The 19,888-nt window shown below is 38.5% G+C and overlaps 1 protein-coding gene across 1 annotated transcript in view; it reads right to left on the reverse strand.

Annotated features, from left to right (window-relative positions):
• Positions 1-19,888, reverse strand: part of SLC2A13 (solute carrier family 2 member 13) — a 350,636-nt gene that overhangs the window by 96,178 nt on the left and 234,570 nt on the right. Inside the window, exons 5-6 of the mRNA XM_002925835.4 lie at positions 16,285-16,448; positions 8,908-9,028 (exon numbers count right to left, since the gene is read on the reverse strand). Of these exons, the coding sequence (XP_002925881.2) occupies positions 8,908-9,028; positions 16,285-16,448 (285 nt within the window). The remainder of the gene's footprint in view (positions 1-8,907; positions 9,029-16,284; positions 16,449-19,888) is intronic.

Below are 19,888 nucleotides of genomic sequence, written 5' to 3' on the forward strand. Positions count from 1 at the left end.
CTTGATACTTGTTTTTAGGGAAGTATTTTGTTAAATAAAAAGTTAGTATTTAAGTACCTGGCACTTATTGTGCTGAACTTAAAACCCTTCCCTTTGCTTCTTGTGTAACAGATACTCAAGAGTGTCTTTAGAATTCTCAGAGATTTGGGTAGTATGAACACATATTCAAAGAAAGGCCATTAGTTTGACTAAAGAGGGTGGTGGAGAGAACAAGGTGGCTCTGCAATTTATTGAATCCCTCACTCTCAGCAAGCTCTCTGAGCCTCTGAGCCTTATCTTCTGACCCATAAAATTAAATAATGATAGCAACTTCCACTTAGGGAAACTTACGGGTAATATGAGATTATATTCAAAAAGAATGTGGAATGATACTCGCATACAGTAAGAATTAAAAGAAACTATTATTATTTTAAAATAAAAAGCATGCCTGCAATTATGGTCCATCTATCTTCCTAGGCATATCACCTGGGGTCACTTAAACCTCACTGAATACCCATAGAACTGAACTATCCAAACACAGTTTCTTTCCCTCTAACCAGTGTACTTCCAATCAAATCTCCAAAGACACTTTTGCCCTCAAGCTCGCCATCAGGCAAAAGCTTCAGACTCCTGTTACTTCTTTCTCGAGGTCTCTGTCCTTTCTTCTCAGTAAGTCCCCTAATATTCAAGCAGAAAACTCTTTCTAAAGCTCAGATTTGATCATGGTACTTCCTTGCCCGACGCTGTTGAACACTTTTCATTTACTACATTTTGACTTATATAAAGCCCAGTCCTTCCTGCCACCTCATCTCATGACTGGTGTCCCTTTCTCCAACATTATCCAACTTTAGAATTCCCTCAAGAGCTATGTGTTTGACACATGCCCTAGGGGCCATCTCCACTTTCACTGGTCTGAGAAACTCCTACCTTTGAAGAATTAGATCAGGCTCACTCCTATGTGAGGACTTAAATACAGGGCCTGTAAACTCGGATGAGAAAAAAATTACACCTCTATTTCATTTGCCTTTTACTAAAATTCAGCATTTCCTTCCGTTATGAATGCAGGCAATAAGCTACTGACAGTAGAAATCCCAAATATCTTCATTTCCCATTACAGCAGTTGCAGAAATCTCAGAAACCATTGACGTTCAGTGTGGTTTTGAAACCGCTTAGCTGTACAGCTAGATTACTCAGTGTTAGGGAAGAACTATATACACTACCATATAACAGGTTTATTTAAAAAATATTTGGCAGCCGTTATTTCAATATAATTGATTTCCCTTGTAGTCCTATAATTTATTTTATGCAGCTGACAACATTACCCTCAGAAGGCGTCTAGAAGAACGTTAAGGTTAAGAACCCTCCTGTGTGAAGCCTTCTGCGATGGCCCCAGGAGAGGCGAATCAAGCCAGGGCGCGCTCTGATACCCCTGTCAGCCTGGATCACGGTACTTTGCAGTTATTTATTGCATCTTCCTCCCTCCTAGCTATGAATGTGGAGTAAGGCTTACTTTTTTCCCGTTAATCTCAATATCCCCTGACCTACTGTCACTCTCAAAAATGTTTATTAAACAATGAACTGACTACAAATGCTTATAAATATTTTTTCTAAAGTGCCGTACTCTTTGACATGCTGAAGTGTGCAGAATCATACAGCAACCAATGGCTGGGTGTCTGCTTCTAAAACCAGGCTGTTCCAGATACATGATTTCATTTTTCTAGTCTTCTAATTTATTCGCCATATAACCTGGATGTTCTAGTCCAAGAGGCATGTGTCATACTATCTTGTTTTGCTATTTGCTTATTAATACCAGGGAAACATTCTCTTGTTACCACCAAGCAGCAACCTGAAAAATTCACTGACGCTTCACCTGCACAGCGTGTGACTCGCTGCGTGCCCAGAGAGCTTTCCGGCTGAACTGCCAAGTCTGCTAGCAGGCCTACAAAGTGAATCGCTCACCCTGCCATAGACATGACTAGCGGTAAAGGACAAGCACTTTGAAGAAACAAAGGTTTGGAAGCTTCCAACACTGGCAACTATTTATAGCAACAAAGTGTTGCCAAATTTTCTAGCAAATGTACCTAACACCCAGGACTACGAAATTATACTAAAAACTTCCTTCCGTCAGTACATCACCTGCCTTCTCTCAACTCCAGCCCGCCAGCCCGCCTCACGCAACCAACCACCCATCCACCCACCCATTCCAAAGTCACACTCACTTAAGAGAGTCTTTTAACCACATTGCTATGCTTTGTATTAAAAATATTATTTTTTTTAGGAAGGATGGTCCACAGCAAGAGGTAGGGCAAACACAGCAGGGGCCGTGTAACACGCTTCTACATTGCGATGGAAATGCTTCAATTTAACAAACAGAATGTGTAAGTGTTCAATACCTGAACTGTTTTCATCACTCATTTGATACCATGATTTATAAGAAGGTAATCTTCTTTTATTCAAACTTAGAGAATAGTTAAGTTTTTTAGAAACTCCATTTAGGAGTGCCGGCGGGGGGTGGGGTTCAGTCAGTTAAGCATCTGACTTCGGTTCAGGTCATGATCTCAGGGTCACGCTCCCTGCTCAGCAGGGAGCCTGTTTCTCCCTCTCCCTCTGCTCCTCTCCGATGCTCGTGCTGTCTCTCTCTTTCTCAAATGAATAAATAATGTCTTAAAAAGAAAAAACTCCATTTAGTACTCATTTTCTTTATAGTTTCCTTGGCCTGTACTGTAAGGAAACACCTGAGTGGTAACGGCTGCAGCCTGTCGCTGTCATAGTACTGGACAGTGTATTCTTTTTGTTTACGTGGAACAAAGCGGGGATGATATTCTAAAGGGGGTTGGCTTGAAATGTGAACAGAACTCCTCCAGGTTGATTTTATTTATTCACTACAATGACCAAAGCTCTTGAATGAGACAAAAGGTCCTTACGGGTTATCAGAGATACACGTTTTCCCCTTTGCCTTTCTGTGTTACTTCAAACCTAAAGAGACAACTTCATAAGCGCTTTTCTCAAAGTCTTCTGAGGTCCAGAAGGAATGAAACTGATGTTTCAAAGAAGGCTATAAGTGACAGCAAATATTAAGTACTGTTCTTACTATGTGATGCTCTATTTAACTGGAAAGCAGAGAAAGGGTCTGCAGACTTACACCCCTGGAAGAGTGTTTCCGGGAAGTGGACAGCAATGAAGTTTCAGATCCCTGGGCTCCTCTCACCCGAGTATGATTCTAACCCTGGCTAAAGCACCTGTCCTTGTACGCATCCACCCAGCCCTGTCACTCCCTTCCAAACTATTGAGTCGAGGCTCTGTGTCTCCATGGCCAACGTCAACGCCGCATTACGTCCGTCCTAGGCTCCTGAGCTCTCTTACCTCATCTCCCTCTAGCACCCTTTGCTGTCCCTCTATCAACTCTCCACTCTGCAGCCGGAGTGATCGTTGATGTTTTTAAATTAATTTTTTTTTCAGAGTCATCTTTTAAGAACACAAATCTGATTATGTCATTTCATTTCATCACCCTTTAGAGGCTTCTCAGTAATCCGAGAGGATGTCCTGAATTCTCACGGTTTCTGAGGTCTGTTATCCAGTTTCTCTCTGTGGCATTCTCCTGCTTGCCCGCTAGACCCAGCCTCACTAGTGCAATCCTTGAAGAAGCCACGCTCCCTGCATAGAGCCTGTCTACAGGATGTGTCTTCTTCCCGGCATGGTCTTTCCCTACTCTGCACAGCTAAACTAGAGTCCTCCCTTTTGCCTTCCTGGCTTCCCAAGAAGCACTTCTTGATGGTGGAAAACTCAAGTTGGAATAAGGGATCCTGCTACTGTGGGGTCTTTGCAGGTCCTTGGCCAAATGCCAAGGCATGAAGATAAAAAGGTCATGAAGTAAATGAAAATGTCCCATAAATGGCCAACTTCCTCCAAAAATCTCTTGCACAATTCTCTCATCCAGGCATCAAATTCAGGCCTGGGTATTTAAATGCTAGCAAAAGATGTGTATAACTATTTGGAGGTAAGTGTACATAACGAGGTCAGGTGGGCTTTTTATTCCAACTCTCATTTTCCCTTTATGTACATTTATCTGCATCTGAAGTAGGTCTGTGTATATTATTCAACAGACATCTTCCTCTGTAGCCTCAAAGCATATTAGTCTATACAACAGGCCAAAAAAATTAAAATAAGTTACTTTTAAAGGAAATCACTAGACAGAAGACAAAATTTCACAAAAATTGAAAGTTTCAATTCATAGTCTAATACTATATTCACTGTCAAGTTGCTAAGAATTACTGGATACAAACAGATCTCACCAGCATGCCAAATACTGGAAAAATAAAATTAGGGGCTAACAGGGTTTCCGCACATTCTAAGTTTTATAACTGAAGCTAACAGTTTTACAGTGTCATGCCAACAATGTGTACTAAATCACACAAGGTGGGCAAAAGGAGAAGGAAAGTATAGTGACTGTAAAAATATTGTTACTGTAACTAAACTTTGAGGAGCTAATTAGTTAGGCATATACGGTTTCTAGTGTCATCGCCATAGGGAGGCCTGTAATGAAGCAACAGTCTGGAAATTTCAATGCTTATAAACTTCATCTGGAGAAGAAAACACGAAAATATTACTCAACAGAAAAAGAACCACACTGATTATTTTTGTATTCTTGTTTTAACAACGTTCAAGGGAAAAAATAAAAAAGAAATAAAAGGAAGCTGGCCCTTAAAACAAAAAACTGAAGCATTGTGGTATGTGGTTCTTAACAGAAGATGTACTGGAATCAGCCAAGGGAGTACTTCTAACATACCCTCCACCATTCTGGGGAGAGGCACATCCATGGGCAGACTTTGAATCCATGGGTAGCTTTAAACACTTCCTCCGGTGATTCTAAGACCCTCAATAGAGAAATTTTAAAATGGAGAATAAAAATGAACTAGAGACACAGCCCATTTTGCCAATTCCTACTAAAATATAGTGATTGCCTCACCCAATTACCCCATTTCATTTTCATGGTCTCTTCTACCTGGTTGCTCATAGTTAATCAATTACTTATTTTTAATCTCTGCTGATTTTACTCTCCTAAATATATCTAGAATTTGCCTACCTGGGGGCGCCTGGGTGGCACAGTGGTTAAGCGTCTGCCTTCGGCTCAGGGCGTGATCCCGGCATTATGGGATCGAGCCCCACACCAGGCTCCTCCTCTATGAGCCTGCTTCTTCCTCTCCCACTCCCCCTGCTTGTGCTCCCTCTCTCGCTGGCTGTCTCTATCTCTGTCGAATAAATAAATAAAATCTTTAAAAAAAAAAAAAGAATTTGCCTACCTGTTTACCTTCAATATAGCCCCCATAGTCCAGGCAATTATCATCTCTCTCACAGACAAGTCTAATAACCAGTCTCCCTACATCAGCACATGCCCTCTGTGCACCCCACCCCCAGAGAGAAAGTTTAGAATTAAAAATTTGGTCAAGCCACTACCCTGCTTAGAACTTCTCAATGGGTTCATGTTCCCAGACTGAAGATCAGAATCGTTCACATGACCTCTGAGGTCCTGCATGAATCTGGCTCCCCCGACCTTACCAGTGTTCTCTTATGCTTCTCTAACTGCAGTAGTGATCTTTCAGTTCCGTGCACTTGCCAAGTTCCCTGAGCCTTGCACGGCCTTTGCACCTGCTGTGTCTTCTGCCTGGCATGCTCCTCTCTCCCTTTCAGAGCTCAGTTCAAACATCCAATGCTCAGGGTAATCTTCTCTGAAAGACTACCCACCATCCAGGTGGATCTTCTACTATAAGCTTTATTAATTATAACAATGGCTGCAATATTTACTGAAAGTTTATTATGTGCTAGCCACTGTTTTCTTATATTAATTTATCCTTACTATATTCCTGTAAGTAGGTGTTCTATAAATATTTTTAAGTACATGCATGAACACATGATGTATGAATGAGATGAGATTAAAACCCTGAAATTTCACATATATTTTAGGAAATATCTGCCTACTTTGAAGGGTTTTATGATAGTGATTTGCATATATTGAGATCACTCTAAAAGATAATAAAATGTCAAAAATTTGAGGGAGGTGTTACTTAGGAAAGGTATGAATCCTCAAAGCTTTGAGAGCTCTCATAAGAAACTATGTTTTATCGGATAAACAATACTTGACCATAATTGGAATGAATACATACTCATCGCTACAGCCCCTGGACTTCTACAAGTGGAAATGCTCAATCAGTGGGTGTAGGGATTTAACTCTTATTAGGCAGAATTATATTCCCTCCAAAATGGAGAGAAATTTATAATCTCATCAATAGTATACAACGTTTTTAAGATAGATATTAAATCAATTTCCCTTTTAAATCTATTTCATTTGCTCAATTTTCCTATATGGATCATTCCATGAGGAAAGCATAGTACCTACATTTACAGCTTAAACATTACTCATCCTATGGTACTGTATTGCAAACAAGACTTCCATGTTTATCTTAAAGAAAGGGGAAAGTGTATACATAATTTTAACAAAAACAAGAACACAATCAGGAGACTAGAACAAAATCAGTATGGGGAATGCAGGCCTATTTTATAAAAGCACTCAGAATATATGTACCTACTATCAAATTCTCACAAAGCCTAATATGTTACTCAGAAAGAAAGCACAAAATATATAACTGTTTTTCATATTCACTGACTCCCAAAGGACATTTAAAATTTGATTCTGTTTCAAAAACTGCTGCCCATTTTTGTGATGAGAATAAAATTAAGCTGTACCACTTCTCCTATTTCATTATACTTTGGTATTGAAATAGTAGGCAGAAGACAACTTAAAAGGATCAGAAGGATTAATAGGTTGATAATTATAAACTGCTATGCAAACTAACTAGGGCAATAATATATTTTTATTTATTTTAAAAGTTGATGTAAAGAAAACTACTTTATTATGCCAATCATTCAAAAGTTTGTCATTCTTTTCCTGTATCAGACATTCATAAAACTTTTTCCATACTCTGGTTAACTTTCTGCCTTTAGATGGCCTGACAAAGAGTGTATCAGTCTTATTCTGATTCTAAATTACTCCATGTAAATCAGACATCAGATATCGGAGTCCTTGCTCAAACAACAGTAATTTTTTTTAAAGACTTTTTATTTACTTATCTATCTATCAGAGAGAGAGAGAGAGAGAGAGAGAGAGAGACAGCACAAGTAGGGGGAGCGTTAGGCAGAGCAGGCAGAGGAAGAAGCAGGAAGAGGGAGGAGCAGGCTCCCTGCTGAGCAAGGAGCCCAATGCGGGACTCAATTGCAGGACGCCAGGATCGTGACGTGAGTCGAAAGCAGACGTTTAAGTGACTGAGCCACCCAGGCGTCCCAACAACAGTAGTATTTTAAATAATTTGCCATAAGTAACAATGTTAAAAACATTTTATTTAAAAATATCTATCAAGAAAAATCAAAAACAGAGCACGCAGAATTCTGGTAATGGCTCTATCATCTAGCAGCTAATGTGGGATGTTCAAAGAAAGTAAATATCACTACATCTAGGAACAGTCTATTCTAAAGTTAACTTCTTTTATGAAGACATCTTTAAGTCTTCTTTAGAACAAGATAAAGACTATTAAAAAATCAGTAGGCCAATATATAAGTAAACTTATCAGCAAGAGGAAGAAGGAGCACAACCATTTACTTCTAAAGGAAAGTGAATATCGGAATTTGGGACCTGGAAGGCATAACGATATATATCCTCTCATTGTTGTCATGGGAAACCACCATAAATACAATAGCCGCTCAATATGAAGTTCCGAGGGGCTTTCAAGTGGAATTTAGTAAATGAATGGAATGTTTTAATTTCATATAGGAGTATATGACTAAAAGTTAAAAAAGTAATAAATCATTTACCCATTGACTTGAGACTTGTGTCCATCTAGTTGAGGCTAAAGGACTATCATTTTTGTTTTAAAGCTAAGTCTTGAGGCACCTGGGTGGCTCAGTCAGTTAAGCATCTGACTTTTGATTTCAACACAGTTCATGATCTCAGGGTTGTGAGATCTCAGGGTCATGAGATCGAGGCCTGTGTAGGGCTCCACGCTGGGTGTGGAGCCTGCTTAAGATTCTCTCTTTCCCTCTGCCTCTGCCCCTACCCCACTCCTGCTCACTTGCTCATTCGCTCTAAAGAAAGCAAGTAAGCAAGCTAGGTCTTGTTCTAGCCATATATTTTAAAGGAGCTGGTAGCCTTTTCAACCACTAAAATGAAGTTATAAACTTTGAAACTCTGCTGCCAGATACATTAATCAATCTGTTCATTCAATCTCTAATTCAATTGTGCATTCTTTAGTTTATCTGTCTATCCATCCATCCACTTCTCCAGCCATCTAATCACAGAGTGTGTATGCCATTAGACTTAACATTAGAGCTCCTACATCTGCAACTGGCCATCGGAATGTATTTCACTCTTTTCCACCATCTCTTTCCACTTTTTAATGCTCTGGAAGAACCCCAGCAGTGAAAGAAAACTTCCTTTTCTGCTTACATGAATGAGAGGATCACTGTGAACACTGTTCGAGTACACAGAGGATAATCTACTTATCAGACATGTGCATCACGGAAAAGTTTAATTACTGACTAAAGTTACTTATTTTACCTGGAATGTAGATGCCACTGAGTCCTACACATGTGATCTAAAATGGTTTCACAGTATTCCTGCTTAGATTATCAATCCCAACTTTTAATTTCCAGAAAAATGACAGTATTGTGTCTAATACTCGCTTTTCCTTAAGCACTTTTATCCTTGTGTCTTTGCACATGCTGTTCCTTCTCCTGGTGGTCCCTCCCACCACCTTTCCCATCATCTTACCTTCCTTCATAAGCAAGCTCCTATTTACCTCTCAAGTTTTAGAAAAGTTAAAAGCAAACAAAAAAGTTATTAGAGTTAGGTTAAGGCAGGGGACCAGTATGAAATCTCACCTGTATCTTGTGCAAGTACTGTTCTGTCCTGATGGAGCTACTGGCTTAAAAGTGATGCGTGGGGAAACCTGTGCTGACAGCAGAAATCCCAAAGCAAGAACAAGGAGTGCTACAGTGGTACCTAAAAAAATAAAAATTTAAAAAAATAAATTAAAATCAAGTTTTACATCAGAGAATAGTTGGCAACATTCTTTCAAAGCAGACTGGGTTTGGCAAGAAAGATACTCTGAAAAAGTATCTTTACCACCTTCATTGGATTATTAAAAAAAAAAAAAGTGTTCCTAATATATATACAGATTATTAGAAAAAACTCACTAGCACTTTCACTGTGAAACATGACAAGAGTAAAATTCAAAACAAATATATTTGCTAGCCAAGCAGTAAACTGGTAATGATTTTCTTAACAAACAAACAAAAAAACCAGGGATGCCTGGGTGGCTTGGTTGGTTAAGGATCTGCCTTCAGCTCAAGTCACGATCTCAGAATCCTGGGATCGAGTCCCGCATCAGACTCCTTGCTCTGGGGGGAATCTGCTTTTCCCTCTGCCTGCTGCGCCCCCTGCTTGTGCCCACTCTCTCTCCTTTTCTGACAAATAAACAAAATATTTAAAAAGAAAAAAAAAAAAACCCCAAAACAAAAAACCTTGGCTTGCTGACAGTCTCACAATCAACTCATGCAACCAACATGACTGAGTGCCCAAGACGTCAGAAGTATGAAAGGCGACAGATTCCCACCAAGTGCTGCTCACGTTGCCAAGAAAATTGTTCTAACGGCATTAAGGTCCCAAATCAGTAAACTAAAAACAAACTGAACATTTCAAAAGCAGCTGAGGGAACGTTTCTTATTAAAGAGGAGTAGCATTCTTTTCTCATGACTTGAAGGTGCCAGGAAGGATCTAGCACATGTATTCATTTGTCTTTCCTGCTGGTGTCAGGAAGCAGATCTTTCAATTATAGAAACAGTGATTAAGTATATCACTTAAAAGGCTCACTTTTGAGTCCCTGAGAGACATCCTGACGGTAAAAAAGAAAGCTTTCCATTTTCTGACTATTGTTCCAGGTGTTGAAAGGATACACAAAAAGAGTCAGAGGAAGAAAGAAGAAAGAGAATAGGATTGTAGTAATTTGTACAATTAATTTGAATGGGGCAATGTGTTTAAAACAGGGAATTTAGGGCGGGCATTTACATAGCAGCAAAGTTTTTACTGATTAAGCTGGGAGGTAAATTTAAGATATGACCAAAAATATTATTAACTGAATGGATAAAAGAACTTTGGGAAGCACTGTGGAAGTGCAGAGGGATTAAATAATGGCTGAGGTGCATGTGTTTAAGATACAGGGGATGTGTCCAAGTAAATGCTGTGGTTAAGTTCCAATTCTGCTATTTCTTACTTCTTTGATCTTGGGCAAGGCACAGGACCTTTCCAAAGAACAATTTTGTCTTCCATAAAATGGGGCTTAGTGAAAATGCTCACCTTGCAGAGCTGCAGTGAGTTTTAACTTTCCTAATGTAGTTGAAGGATTCTGGTAATGTTATAAAACGCTACTGTACTATCATAGTCACAAGAAGCAGCAGCATACTTTCAAAATTGTAGAAAAACGTTGAAGGAAGGGAAGGCCTGAAGGGGAGATAAGAAGCCTATTTTTGCCATTCTGGGTCCAAAAAAACATGAACCTAAAATCACAGCTTGTTTGCCCCTTGCTGGCTTCAAACTCAAACCAGAACTAGGAATAGTTTGAGGCATTTCTTTTCTGGAAAGACTGTCAGAGCCCTGAACTGGGAAACTGAAAAGAGGACTTTTAGAAAGACAGGAGATATATTAGGTCTATTATGAAAATCATCCCTCTCTCTTCAAACAAAACAAACATTTAATTTTACTATAAATCTGTCTATCAAAGAACCTGGGTCCTTAATGTTTTTCCCAAATAGCTTCCATGGCATATTATTGTGGGGCAGGGAAGACTTTTTTCAATCAGGAAATTTTGATACTTTAAGATATGAAAGAAACATATCTTGTTTCTTTCATAATACTTATTAAATAACCTGTCTTCATGATAAAATATAAATTCTAAGATGGTATGCCTAGCACATACTCACGTACATCCAGTTCTAATGCCTGTCGTCTAGTAGGTCCCTAGAAGCACTGGTTGTATTAATGAATGGACCACAGTGCCACAGATTTTTGTAATATTGAGTATTTGGAAAAAAAAAAACACAACAAAATCTTAAGACTATCCAATTGAGGTCATAGGGTTAATATGCTACATATTCTAGCCCAGAGCTCTGTGGTACATACAACGTATCTCTGGCATCCATCTCTAAAAAGGTCCTACTTACCTGCAAAATATGGTGAACTGACCATTCTGGATATACAAAATTCCAGAAAAGCTGATGATTTAATCCTTCTTAAGTAATTTCCCTTAGCCCTTAATGCATTTTGAATGGCAATCCTTTAAAAGTCAGTATTACACCTTTACATTCTTTATTATATACAGCAGTGTTTCTCAGTCCTGATTTCCTATTGGAAGCAAATGCTTGGGATGTACATAAGCCTCTGAATCAGAGTCTCCAGAAAATGGGGATCAGATATCTGAGTTTCAAACAGCTCCCCAGGTTATGGGGCATCACATATGCAGGGGCATAACTTATTTTATACATACACACACACACACACACACACACAAACACATATATATGTATGATATAGGATATATATAATTCATAAAATAAACTTTTTAAAAATGATTATTATTTGAGAGAGAGAGTGTGAGAGCACGTGTGGTGGGGTAGGTAGCAGCAGAGGAAGAGTTGAGTCTTAAGCAGACTCCTCGCTGAGCACGAAGCCTGACATGGGGCTCCATCTCACGACCCCAAGATCATGACCTAAGCTGAAACTGACAGTTGGACGCTTATCTGACTGTGCCACCCAGGTGCCCCAATATAACTTGTAAAATAAACTTTTAAGATGATAAACTCCTTAAGGGAAAGGAATGGTATCTTAAATGACTTTATTTATGGAATAAATTTAAAAATGATCACCTAGTCCTGTCATATACTCATACCTCTAAAGCTTAAAACTACTTGAATTACTTATTTCCTTTAACAGGTTACAGATGTTTTATCAGCCACTTGTTAGTATTCAAATTATTATAGCTACTGTTGGATTGAGCATTACTTTAACCCAGATTTGAGTCCAACAGAGGAAGGCCTTGGATCTTCCCCAGGGCTCTGTGTAGTTTGGGCACATTCTTTATATTTTAAGAGAAGAATCTCTTGTAACTAAGTATATTGTGACATTTTGAGATTCTGATATAATTTTCTTAATAAAGATGTTCTTTACAGGAAGTGAAGTGTGTTGGATAAATCACATGCTCAAAAATACCTGATGCTGGGGTGCCTGGGTGGCTCAGTCGTTAAGTGTCTGCTTCCAGCCCAGGGCATGATCCCAGGGTCCTGGGATCGAGCCCTGCATCGGGCTCCCCGCTCTGTGGGAGCCTGCTTCTTCCTCTCCCACTCCCCCTGCTTGTGTTCCCTCTCTCGCTGACTGTCTCTCCCTCTGTCAAACAAATAAAATCTTTAAAAAAAAAATCTAATGCAATAAGTTTCTATAACTCCTTGGTGCAGGGCTGAATTATTAGTAAATACTTAGAAAAAAATAGTAATTTCCCTTCCCATGATTCTAATAACACACTTTATAGTAAATAAGCATCAGCTGGGGAAACTGTTTAAAGCATACATGCTCCAGACCCCACCTTCAGAGATCCTAATTCAGTACATCTGGGGTAAAGTCCATGAAAACAGATTTCAAATAAGACCCTCTGGTAATTCTGATGGAGATAGCCTATGAGTGATGTTTCCAGTAATATTCTACTACCAAGATATTTGGGGAAAAATAATAGAGTGTTCTGGCTTTCTGATTAGTTACAGGAAACCTATGTAAGTATAGATCTTCTTCTATTAAAAGAATCAAGAGGTTGTCTTTAAATGTGCAATATTTACGAGAAAGATCAGTTCTCTGAGCAAGCTTTAAAAATCTTAAAAGTCACTGGGGTGCCTGGGTAGCTCAGATGGTTAAGCATCTGACTCTTGACTTTGGCTCAGGTCGTGGTCTCAGGGTCATGGGACTGAGCCCTGTGTTGGGTGTTCTGCTCAGTTGGGAGTCTGCTTGAGACCATCTCCCTCTCCCTCTGCCCCTCCTCCTGCTCTCTCTATTGTGTGCTCTCTCAAATAAATAAATCCTTAAAAAAATTATTAAAAGGCAGAACACCACAAAATGTCCTCCATTTAAAATTATTCATGAACTATATATTTTATATTTCTTTGTATAAAGAGTTCTTTTGTCCAGGTCTAGAGATACGCATAGTTTATTTGTAGTAATTTTTAAAGAATGAATACCTATTGAAAAATTATTTTGATATGATTTTTCCCGGTAATTTAACCCAGTATCATAAAATAAATCATAATAAGAATATTAAAAAGGGGACAGGGGCGCCTGGGTGGCACAGCGGTTAAGCGTCTGCCTTCGTCTCAGGGCGTGATCCCAGTGTTATGGGATCGAGCCCCACGTCGGGCTCCTCTGCTATGAGCCTGCTTCTTCCTCTCCCTCTCCCCCTGCTTGTGTTCCCGCTCTCGCTGGCTGTCCATATCTCTGTTGAATAAATAAATAAATAAAAATCTTAAAAAATATATAAATAAAAAGGGGACAAAACTGGATCAAAGGCTTTTAAGAAGTTTTAAATAGAACAGTATCCTAATACTTACAGCACTATCATAATATTGATACCTACACAAAACAAAAAACATTGAAATAAATATATAATTAACCCAGAATCAATTGGTATCAGAAAGTGAAATGAACATCTCCTGGAAGGGTAATACTAATCCACTAGCAAGGCTGTTGAACAGCACGTTTTCTACCGAATGTGTAAACTTCCATTGGTCATATGGTCTACTGGGACCTATTAAATAAGTTAAAAACCAGAACTGCATAAAGAGCTCTGTTTACATCTATATGTACATGTAAAAGAGGGGACCCGTGACAAGAAACTAGGCCTTTTCCCTCCTAAACCACTGTAATAGCGACATCACCACTGTAATTGGCCACATAACAAGGAACAGAGGTGTCTACATGATGGAAAATCTCTTTCATGCTAGAGCAATCCCTGCATGGTTTTAGCAATGTGCACAGCTGGGGTGTTGGTGGTTTTGGCTGAAAAGAAAACAAAGCAGGAAAGAAAAGTGCCTCCAGTTGCTCATAAAAAGCAGTCCCTGAAATCTACGGGTACTGTCCTCCCAGGTAATTATCTTAATACTTTCTCTTAATAGCCAGGGATGGGCCCTGGAAATCCTTGGAGCAGAGCACCTACACTGAGAGGGGAAACATGACATCGGCTAGAAGAGCTCAGGAAAGCTCCTGGATTCTGGTGATGCAAGTTGATTTCACATTATGGTTAAAACGACAAAGAACCACTCTGTCAGTAATACTGCTGCGACAGCTAAGAGGCACTAGGAACCTTATTATCCGTGTCAGGAAAAGTTTTAAATGCTGTGTGTGTATAAATGTGTTCAGGCCTCTTTATAACCCTATGAAGTAGAGACTAGAATGGGTTTTTTTTGGTTTTTTTTTTTTTTTTTTTTTTTTTTTACTAATGAGAAAATGGAAACTTGCCTAAAGTCACAAAATTCAAACCCAAGCAGTATGGCTCTAGATCTACCATGCCTTCAAAACCTTAAAACTGCTGAGAAAGTGTCTCTGGGATACAATGAATAAAGGGACTAGACTACTAGGAAAAAAACGCTTTCCTCGAAAGCCAAATCCCAAATTTAAGAAGACCTGATATTCTACAATAGACTTCTTAGGGTAGCAATATACAGAGGCCCTGTTCAAAAGGAAGGTTAGGCATCCATTTAAAAAGGTTTAAAGCAGCTCTAACCTCTTCTTAGGGTTGACCTGAATCGCAGGAATCAGCAAACTCAGTTTCTAGCCAACTACAGGAATTCATCTTTGGTACATCACTACCTGATGGTCCTCTAACCTTTTGTTGAGAGTTCATCATCTTAATAAGGCAACCCAAGTCACTGTTGGATAGCTCTGATTCTTAAGAATTAATTCCCATATTAAGTAAAAATTATGCCCTCATAACATCTACCATCTGCTAGATTAAGGTATCTACTGGGTAACCCTTCAGTCTTTTTTTCCAGACTAAACCTTCTGGTTTCTTCAACAAGTTTATGAATGAATGGTTTTTAGTCTCCTTGTCCTTCACCTTTCCTCACTTACCCTCCTGCTTCCCTGTGTACCTTGGCTGTTGCAATTACCTGTGCCTCTTAATCAGACAATCTTTGCTCGCATCCCCTCAGTGCACCTTACATTATCAGATGCAAGTCCTTCCACTGCTTAGGCAAGAACAGAGGGTGGAAGCATTCCACTCTTCCTTCTGGAGGTAGGGGTGGGAGAGACTATGTGTTCCAAATAACTGAGTTTGGAACGCAGAATGTATTTTCTCATTAAAATCTGGGACAAGTGCCTGAAGGAGCGCTATTAGATCAGCATTTTAAGGTATAATTTGGTTAAAATAGAATTTAGTTCATGCCAGCCTGAAAACTTCACAGTTTAATAGAAAAATGTATTCTTACTCTAATTAAACTTATAAAGAAGCTATTACAGGACAGCTAATTGATAATTAGAAATCTGTATATATGAAAAAGATTAGAAAATTACATGATGCAACATGTGAAGATAGTGGCAAAGGTGGGTCTCATTCTGTCAGGTGAAACAGAGAAATAAATAATGAAATGTCAGAATTTAAAGACAAAAGATACTTGAAAGTGAGAAAAGTTTTGTCTTATTTAGCTGTTATAGAAAACCACACTAACCACCCAGAATTTACCTTAGAATTTGAGCCTGGTTCAGACACAAGAAAAGTCTGTTCACTGCTTTGTGAAGAAATTATATAGTTTTCATATTCTACTGTTGAAAGAGCTTTGAAAAAAAAATGCTCCAAATTTACTTCCATAGTGTATCAAACTTAAAAATAAAACATGTTAAAAAGTGAGTTTATGAATATCAAAATTTTCAAAGAAGAACAAAAACTAATTATTCTCTTCACTTTTGTACCTGTGAGCAGAATTCAAAAAGAACAGCAGCAGAATGTTACCCTCAGTAGATTCAAATTGTTCTTACAACTCCAGTTTCTAGTCACATTCTAGTTACATATCATAACATTCAGTTCTTTTTAAAAAAACTTTTTGTCTGAAGAACTCTATTATTTGGCTAAGGGAACAATATCATAAGTGGTACTGGTATTGTATTTGGGAAGGTGAACTTGTCATCATTAGAGAAAAGTTTATAATTGACTTCTTCATCCAGTCACCTACCTGCTAAGCTCCCAAAGGTAAGCTTCCTGCGGCCCACTTTCTCGACAAGCCAGACTCCCACGAGTGTGAAAATGAAATTTGTGAAGGCTGTCACGGAAGCCAGCCATATCGCAAGTCTATCATCTTCAACACCAGACATCTGCAGAATGGTAGCACTATAGTACCTGTGGGCAAAGAATAAAACAACTGTTGCTGATAGTTATTCAAAGAAACAGAATTGTTCGTGTAGCAAAATACAGTAAACCTAAAAAGGACCACAAGCAGCTACAGTAACAGCATCAAGTTAGCATGGGAATTCATGCCAAGTGTTCAAAGGATCACAATACAGAGACTCTGGTCAGATACATTTATTTTGAACTTTGTATAATCAAGAAAAGATACTAGAGCAAGTGCATAGAGAGTTGAAGGCTTTAAAAGTGAAAGGTACTCACCACTGGGGACAACTGGTTGTTTCACTAAGACTACTATACTAATCAAGGATAAGCTCTGAGTCCACGCAATGAATCAGAAGTCATCATACATTGTAAATTTATGTACTTAAAAGAATAAATAGCCTTGCTGCATATAATAAGGAAAGTGTGATATAACAGCAGAAATCGGGTAGAAGGAATCTCTTTGAAGAGGAGTTGTAATGTCTTTTATTTGGCATTTTGTAAGGAGAGGAGAAACTGACCTGATGTACATGAGAATGGTTTTGTGTTTTCTAGAAAAGTATAATCTTTGGAGAGGTAAGTCTCTAGCACAGTCTACATGATTAGGCTCCACAGACTCATTTTTTGTTCTAAATGAATTCACTGGAGACTAGCTCCAAAAAACCCTAATGCCAATTTGTTGATGCGCAGTAGGAGAGACCCCTGATACATTTAAAGAAGACAGGTTTCTTACAGGACATTTCTTTTCTGATGATAACATCAGCAGCTAAATCAGAAGATTACTTTAAAGCTGTCCTTAAAACAAAGGAAGCAAAATACCCCTGGTGAATCACCTATGAAATGTGACAAAATTCAAATCCTGAAGACACATTCTGAACCATGGCTTTGCCTAGCTTCTGAGCCATTCTAAAATGTGTTAGCTTATCCAAATCTGCTGGTGGGCATCCAAGCAATGTTCAATCAAGCTGGATCTTTCTATACTTACAATCTACGGTTTCCAAATATTTATCAACATTTTCATAGTATTTCAAAAATAAAATGTTTTAAATACATTTATGTTTCAATGATTCATCAATGCCCTCTATTTACTAATTTGATGACGATCTTCTTACATAAAGTATTAACACCAATGCACTCATTCATATTAATAAAAAGTGTTTTCCTTTTTAAAAGTAGTAAACCAAACTTAGAAATTATTATGCAACATGAAGGATATATTTTACTGATCACACTAAAAATTATGCCAACCATTTTAAGATTCTGAATTCTGACAGCAGTTGTAAAAAAGAGAAATTCCCAGTGGAATGACTCCCATCATCATGAAAATTGTGAACATTTTGCAGTCACACTGTAAAGTGATAATAAAAGTTATGAAAATAATTCATTCCATCTGAACAGTGTTTACAGTTTCCAAGTTCTACCATATACATTTTCAGTTTCATAAAGACTTGTGCAGCAAGGTCAGACCTACATGGAACCACTGAGAAATAAACATCAGTAACAAATTTAAAAAGGCAGAAAACAGAAGCGCTGAGAGAAAAAATTCAAGTATTTAAAGTCAAAAGGAATCTGATACTTGCCATGCTATTCGATTACATTTCAGTCTTCTCAATATTTTCATAAAATTTACATAAATAAATAAATACGGATCCATCACACAAAATTATATATATTTTTTGAAGATTTTATTTATTTGAGAGAGAGAGCAAGCATGTGAGTGGGGAGAGGAGCAGAGGGGGAGGGAGAGGGACAAGCAGACTCTCTACTGAACAGGGAGCCCGATGCAGGGCTCGATCCCAGGATCCTGAGATTATGACCTGAGCCAAAGGCAGATGCTTAACTGACTGAGCCACTCAGGCGCCCCAACACACAAAATAATTCTTGCAGATAGACCCATGAAAAAAATCTAAACTAGACAGAGAAACTATTATCATTTTGATACAATAAAATCTTGAAATTCCAAGTGTTAAATTAAGGGATAAAAAAGGGAAATTGTATCAAAGTAAGCTGGTCAGTGTCAAAATTTTACTTAAAATGAATATGCTCCCTAGTATTAAAAAAAATTTTTTTATAGTATTTAAGTTTTATTGGCAGAATATAACAAAAGACTGGCCTGGGAATCAGAAATCTGCTTCTAATGATATCTCTGTGGTAGACTGGCCAGGTCAGATAACATAATCATTTGTTCACTTCATATTTATTTACTGAGTACCTACTGTGTAAGCTATGTGAGTTACTAAGATCCCACAAATATATTATTAGACCTATTTGCTATCTTCAAGAAACTCACAGAATGAAACAGAACGAAATGGAAATAATTTTAAAATCACAAAGTATACAAGTCATAATGTGGCATAAAGGATAGACCAAACAATTTTATTTGATATGGTATGTTCTCTGATTTTCCAGGGAGTTTAATGTTTCATTTGGGTCTCAAAGAATTCATAGGGGATTGCCCTCAGGTGTAAAGATCTGGGAGGACACTGGTGGTAGAGAAAATGAAATGTAAGAAGAATAAAAGTGCAAAACACTAAGCCAGCCTCACAGAATGTAAGTACTTTACCTTGGTTCACACAAGGTTCATAAGACAGACAGAAGCATGACATAGGCTGCAGCAAAAGCTTCTGTTGTTGAGGGACCTTAACTGCCAAGCTGTATGTGTGGGCTTTTTTCTCTAGACAACGGAAAATCATAAAATGGACTTTAAAGAGAAATAACATAGGGGTGCCTGGGTGACTCAGTAGTTAAGCATCTGCCTTTGGCTCAGAGCGTGATCCCAGCATTCTGGGATCGAGCCCCGCATCCGGCTCCCTGCACAGAGGGAAATCTGCTTCTCCCTCTCCTACTCCCCCTGCTTGTGTTCCCTCTCTCGCTGCCTCGTTCTCTGTCAAATAAGTAAATTCTTAAAAAAAAAAAAGAGAGATATAACATAATTAAATCTGTTCCATAAAAAGCTCACTTCAATAATAGCTAAGTTAGGCAGCCTGGAGGCTGACTGAAACAAAGGTATATTGTTTTGAAGTGTACTTCAGGTCATTACACTGGCAACAGGCACCTGTAAATTTTCTGCATTAACGGGAAGCAATGAGGGCAGGGTGCTGAAATTCACCGACAGCCTTTTATCTTCTTGCCAGCAAGCACTGCAACTTCAACATACACTAAATCTTTTCCTGGATGGAGTATCTCAAGTTTTATCTTCGTTTTCCTTTCTCGGAACCGTGGTAAATGTATTCGTCTTATTGTTGCCATAACAAATGATCACAGGGTTAGTGACTTAAATCAACAAAAACATACTAACAGTTCTGTAAGTCAGAAATCTAACGTGAATTTCACTGGGTGTCAAAAATCAAAGGTGTCAGGAGGGCATTCCTTTCTAGAAGCTCAAGGGAAAACAGGTTTCTTTGCCTTTCCCAGGCTTTGGAAGTCTCCACGTTCCCAGGCTCAAGGCGGGG

This window comes from Ailuropoda melanoleuca, chromosome 16 (genome assembly GCF_002007445.2).
Source record: "Ailuropoda melanoleuca isolate Jingjing chromosome 16, ASM200744v2, whole genome shotgun sequence".
Classification (NCBI taxonomy): Eukaryota; Metazoa; Chordata; class Mammalia; order Carnivora; family Ursidae; genus Ailuropoda; species Ailuropoda melanoleuca.